This window comes from Ranitomeya variabilis, chromosome 1, assembly GCF_051348905.1.
Source record: "Ranitomeya variabilis isolate aRanVar5 chromosome 1, aRanVar5.hap1, whole genome shotgun sequence".
In the NCBI taxonomy this organism is placed as follows: domain Eukaryota; kingdom Metazoa; phylum Chordata; class Amphibia; order Anura; family Dendrobatidae; genus Ranitomeya; species Ranitomeya variabilis.
This window is the reverse complement of record NC_135232.1, coordinates 981126885-981133035: the sequence shown is the minus strand read 5'-3', so window position 1 is coordinate 981133035 and position 6151 is coordinate 981126885. Positions and strand designations below refer to the sequence as shown.

Sequence of the window (6151 nt, the reverse complement as noted above, 5' to 3'; positions counted from 1 at the left end):
TAGCTCAACTTCAGGAGAAAATTAGATCTTATCTCCTCATGCATAAGTCCCAATCTACTCACGCATAAGTGGACTGAGGTAGTGATGAGTCTTGAAGATGATTTCACCTTAGAGGAGATGACTTGTCATTGGAAATCTGAAATCTGGAAAAAGCCTAGGTCCAGATGGTTATACAGCTGGATTTTGCAAATTATTTTCTGACTCACTGAGTCTATTACTATTAATGTGTAACCATATTTCTTCAGGGAGCTCATTCCCACTCCAAGCTTCCAAGCTTAGAGTTCTCCACAAATCTGGGAAGTATCCCTAACTCTGTAGCAGCTATCGCCCGATAACTCTAATCAACACAGATATCAAGTTATATACAAAGCTGCCATCCCTCTTGCCCTTGATGATAAATCAAGACCAGGTATGGTTTGTACCTGACCACGAAGCCAGAGGTAACACCATTCAGACTATATCTCTCATAGATGGAACCAGGAGATCTGGCTTTCTAGTCTGTGTCCTGTCAATTGATGGTGAGAAAGCCTTTCAGAGGGTATTTATGTTTTAGTCTCTTCGGAGGCTTGGTTTGCAAGGGGTCATATTACACAAAATACTCGTCCTGTATACTTTCCCCTCAGCCCAAGTTAGAGTTAGTGGTTCACTTTCACATTCTTTTCAAATACATAATGGCACTTGTTAGGAATACCCTCTATTCCTTTTATTGTACATACTGATTATGGAAACATATAGCAGTAGCCCTTCGCAATAATACTTCAATTAAAGGCATCCTAATTTGAACAAAAGAACAAAAAGTTGCCTTATACGCAGATGACCTTCTCAACATATATTCCCATATTACTAGCTTACCAAACATTACAGTGGCATGTAAAAATGTAGGCACCCCTGGTAAAAGCTTTGGCACTATTAGCGGCACTTTATTCCCTTACAATTAGGAGCATGGCTAAGTGACCTCACAGATTTACTTATAAAGGCCAGTAGAGGAACTTTCCTCATATGCCCTATAGGGGTTATGCATCAACTTTGCCTGTGCTAAGTATTTTGCTAGTACCTTGCCTAATTACTACTGGGGTCAGTGGCAACTGTGCGGCCGGGCTCTCTCCCCTTTCAATGTCTTACGTCGTGTATTTTTCAACTTTGCCTTGACTTGTATTTTGTGTTTATATTTTTTATATGAGGTTTTTGTATTAATAAATATTTTTTCACTATGTAGTTACACACAGCCTCACTCTTTTTCTAATATTGTTCATTGTGAGTAAGTACTCCTTTGTCTATGTAGGATCAATCAATGCCTTTGGGAGGTACTCCATGGTGTCCCGGCATGTGGACATCACATTTTCTTTGATTCCAAAATGTCAGTAGTTGTTAACCCCTGGTAAAAATGACTGTTATTGTGAACAAAATGTAAAAGATGAAAATATAAATATATATTTTTGCCTAAAATATATAGGAAATGTGTCATCTTTAACTTTATGCTTTTTAGAGATCATTTAATATTCAACTTGCTTAATTAAACCGGCTGTTAGATAATGCGTTTACATATAACATCATTAATAAACGTGAGAGAGAGTTTTTGACCACCCAACATCCTAGGACCCCGACCTTTTACATGCTCCCCAAGGTCCATAAGTCGTTGGAGGTTCCACCGGGCAGGCCTATAGTGTCGGGGATAGGGGGACTACTTGAGCGTCCCTGCACCTACATTGACTTTTTTCTTCAGCCCCTGGTCCTTAATTTACAATCGTATGTCAAGGACTCAACATCTCTGATTTCATTGCTGCAGGACTTCGAGGTTCCTCCCAACACGTGGCTGGTGACCCTGGATGTGGAGTCCCTTTACACGTGTATAAGCCATGAGTTGGGGACACAAGCTGTAGCGTATTTTCTGGACTTGAATTCATCGGGGGATAGGAGACACGATTCGTTTCTGTTGGATCTGCTGCTGTTTATCCTGGATAGGAACTTCTTCACCTTTGACCGTGTCTTCTATAGGCAAGTGAGGGGCACGGCTATGGGGGCTCGCTGTGCCCCGGCTTATGCCAACCTCTTTTTGGGGTGGTGGGAGGCTACCAGGGTGTACTGTCTGGAGGGGTATGCCAAATATGTTATCAAGTGGCTTCGATATATTGATGATGTTCTATTCCTCTGGACAGGCACCCTGGATGAGTGTCAGGAATTTGTCAAGACACTAAATGAAAATCCATGGAACATCCGATTGACATCTCATTACTCCCAAGTGGATATTGAATTCCTGGACCTTAAACTGAGTGTGAGGGAGACAAAAATCAATACCACCTTGTATCGGAAGCCTACAGCTACTAATAGTCTCCTCCACTTCAATAGTTTCCATCCTCAACATTTGAAGACAGGCATTCCGAGAGGACAGTTTTTCAGAGTCAAGAGGAACTGTAGCCAGCAAGATGACTTCGACAGATGCTCTCGGGAACTCACTACACGCTTTCGTGAACGTGGATACCCACACAAGGTAATCTCTCGCGCTTTTGTTGCAGCAAGAGATAGCGACAGGTCGGTTCTCTTACATCCTCGTGCTAAGACATCTGTTAAACCATTGGGGGTTATTACGGCCTATAATAACCAGTGGACGGATGTAAGAAATATCCTCTCCAAATATTGGGGTATTTTGCGTAGTGAGGTCAGATTGCAACCACACATTGCTACTCAACCGAGTCTAATAGCTAGGAGGGCTAAAAATTTGAGGGACTGTTTGAGCCATAGCCATTTTCAGCGGCCAACCAAGAGGTTGAATAGGGGGGTCAGACTCACGGGTACATTCCCTTGTGGGAATTGTAATGTTTGTCCCTATATGGTTGGTGATAGAGTTATTACCTTGCCCACTTTGCCTTTACAGATCTCCACTAAGGCTTACTTCAATTGCAAATCTCGGAACCTGGTGTACGCTTTGATATGCCCGTGCCGTAAGGTGTATGTCGGACAGACTACACAGGAGTTGAGGAAACGCATACAGCAACACTTCTCAAATATTTCCATGGCTAAAGCGGATAAGGCTAAAGGAAAGACTTTAACGTCAGTGGCTACACACTACCTGGACGAACATAACTCCCAACTGGTGGATACCAAGATACTTGGATTGGAGGGCGTTCAAACGAACATTAGAGGGGGCAATGTCACCCTGGAACTTTTGAGGCGTGAATCTAGATGGATTTTCGATCTTAATTGTCTAACTCCTTTTGGTCTCAATGAGGACCTTCTATTTACAGGGTTTTACAAACAAACCTGATTGAATTGGCCTCCCCTGGGTTATCTACTATAGCGACCTATATGTCTTTCTGTACCACCTATGGTGTCCGTGGTTGCAGGGGGCAATATGAGTCTCTACTATGGTATCTACGATTTTTTGTCCCTGTATTCATGAGTATATGTTGGTGGGCGCAATAAAGATTACTCCTTCATGAGGTACTGTATATCTATAGGGGGTCTTTGTGTTCTCTAATCCCTAAGTGTACCACTGTTTTTCATCTTAGGGCCAGGATATTCGGGTATTCAGATTGGCTCCCCTGTGCCACTACACTTAATAAGGCCTTTCGGGTATAGTCGTGGGGTTTGCTGTAAATGCCCTTTAATATTTGGCACCTCTACTATATCTTTGATAGTCTGTGAGTTTCTTGTCCACTGTGTACCTTCCATTATAATATCGTTGCAAGTTCATGTGCGTTAATGTATTTTTCATTCTATGGGGTTAGGGTGTAACCCTACAGTAAATAGGGTCCATCTAAAGCATTTTGATAGTCCTGGTTATTCTATACAGGCTCCTAACGCTATGCAGCGTAGGAGTATGCGCAGTGTGATTGTTACGCTGCTCCTGAACACACAGGACATGAGGGGGTTAACTGGTTAGTTATGTAGCGTTGGCTGCATGCATTCATTCGTTTGGTGTTTTATTGCATTCCTGCACAGTTACTGCAGTGGATGCGTTTTACACTGTGTGGACACTTCTACTTTGAAGTGCTCACTGAATGGCATCCTGATTGCCTGGGTAATTTTGGGTATTTCTTATTATACGACGCAGGAGCCTGTGTAGAGCGATCTCAGTATTGCTCCAGGCTATACTTATGTGGCAACAGCATCTGATCGGTATGTGCTAGCTGGCGCTTGTACTTGCTGCATCTATGGGTGGTATCGTAGCGTGGTGCATGGAGCGGTTCCCTCTCATGGCATTAGCACTCACATACTTTATTGGCAGTATGACAGCTCATACAGTGTATTTGGCTCATCTTAATGCGTCTTGACAGCTCTGATATTTTTTGCAGGTTTCTATCACTATGCGGCGCAGGAGCATGCGCTGTGCGATCGTTACGCAGTTTCTGAACATATGGGTTAGTAGTGGTTTACTGGTTGGATTTATGTAGCGTAATTTGCGCTCATTCATCCTACTGGTATCCTATGGTCCTTTGCATAGCCAATATGGTGGATACATTATGTTTTATACTGTGTGGGCACCTCTATTTTTCAAACGATTTTGTGTGCTTTGATTGCCTGGATTATTCGGTTTGGGCATTCATTAATATGCGACAGGAGCCTGTGTAGAGCGATCCCAGCATTGCTCCAGGCTGCACATGTGTGACACTGACATCTGATCGGTATGTGCCAGCCGGCACTTGCATTTGCTGCAGTTATGGATTACATTGCAGCGTGGTGCATGTAGTGGCTCCCTCATACCGAAGGGTTAAACTCTGGAAGCATTTCTTGTCTCCCCGGCAACTGTATTTTCACACCAATCAGCGTTCGATGCCGGAGCATGCTCAGATGGGGGAGATTCTCTATGTTGGTGTGACTCATACTACTCCATGCGGCCGATCTAGCAGCAGCACAGCTGATTATGGTAATGCTATTCATTTATGTGTTATATAAGGGGCAAGTACTTGGTCTTTAAATTACCCCTGACGAAGCTGCCCGGTGTGGTGGCGATACGCGTTGGGTCTCCTTGTAGCCCACATTAGGACTCTTTTTCCAGGCGCTATAGGCTTGGGCATCATGTGCCCTGGGTAATATGCTATCTCTACAGCTCACACTATCTTGGTGCTATTTTTCTGTATAGTGGCATGTTAGATAGTTAGTCACATGCTATTGAGGCATTATGCTGATATATTTTTTGCTGCTTGACATTTATGTACCGTTATGTACACACCTGTCGTCTCTACTTGCTAGGCAGGTTTGTGCATGTGTGTCCCTTATCTAGCACTTGCAGTGCAGGGATTTGTATGTCTATGTGGGCTTTATACTCTTGCTATTTTGCATTCACACTATTAGTGGTCTGTTCCCATTTGCAGTACCCAGGGGAGTGCCCAGGTAGCTTGGCCTATTTCTTTCATTCTATGAGCAATTTGGTTCTAGGTAATTACATCATATGTACATGACTCGAGTCCTATGTGGGGTACGGCCGTATTAGGGGCTGTTGTGTATAGCATTTGCATGCTTTTTAAGTGTTTTTATATGTCCATGTGTTTGTTACCCTTGTTTGTATATATATTTCAATAAAGCTGTGTATATATAATTTTTCGCCATTTCCTTGTTGTGGTGATCCCCTTTCTTAGGACCTTGTCTGTTTCACCTTTTGTGTATGCAACTTGCTTAATTGCTCACAATAACAGTAATTTTGACAAGGGGTGCCTAAAATATTACATGCCTCTGTATATCTTAACTATATAAATTTAGTTCTCTTAGCAATTTCAAGATAAACCACAAATCTGAAATGCTCAATATCTCACTGCCCTCAACATTAGTGGCCCAGTTGTATTCTTCCTTTCCCTGATATTCCTGCTACTGGCTTTAAATAAGGGCTGCTTAATCACTTCCTGTCGGAAGCTAGGAGACTGATCCCTAGACATTGGAAACAGAAGGCACTCCCTACTTGAACAGAATTAGTGAAGTAGCTAATTGATGCTCTTAGAATAAGGGCTTGTTCACACTATCCTTTTTTTGCTGCGGATTTTTCAGCTGCGGATTTGGAAAAACCGCAGTGCAAAACCGCGGTGGTTTTCACTGCGGTTTTTTGTGCGGTTTCTACTGTGGATTCCACTGCGGGTTTCCAACTGCACTTTCCTATTGGTGCAGGTGGAAAACCGCTGCGGAATCCGCAGAAAGAATTGACATGCTACTTCTTTTTTTC

At 42.9% G+C, this 6151-nt stretch overlaps 1 protein-coding gene across 1 annotated transcript; it reads left to right on the top strand.

The window, feature by feature from the left end:
- Positions 1-391: 391 nt before the first annotated feature.
- LOC143799794 (uncharacterized) lies at positions 392-3712 on the top strand. Its single transcript, XM_077281163.1, has 4 exons — positions 392-440; positions 1963-1995; positions 2157-2488; positions 2873-3712. Exons 1-4 carry the CDS (start codon positions 392-394, stop codon positions 3260-3262), a joined length of 804 nt encoding a protein of 267 aa, XP_077137278.1. The 3' UTR covers positions 3263-3712.
- The last annotated feature ends 2439 nt before the right edge of the window (positions 3713-6151 follow it).

Bases quoted from the DNA above. Each gene is read 5' to 3' on its own strand.
- LOC143799794 (XM_077281163.1), top strand. From the start codon at position 392: ATGATAAATCAAGACCAGGTATGGTTTGTACCTGACCACGAAGCCAGA. The intron at 1,996-2,156 runs GCAAGTGAGGGG...TCCTCTGGACAG, and splicing joins TTTGACCGTGTCTTCTATAG to GCACCCTGGATGAGTGTCAG. The intron at 2,489-2,872 runs GTAATCTCTCGC...TTGCCTTTACAG, and splicing joins AACGTGGATACCCACACAAG to ATCTCCACTAAGGCTTACTT.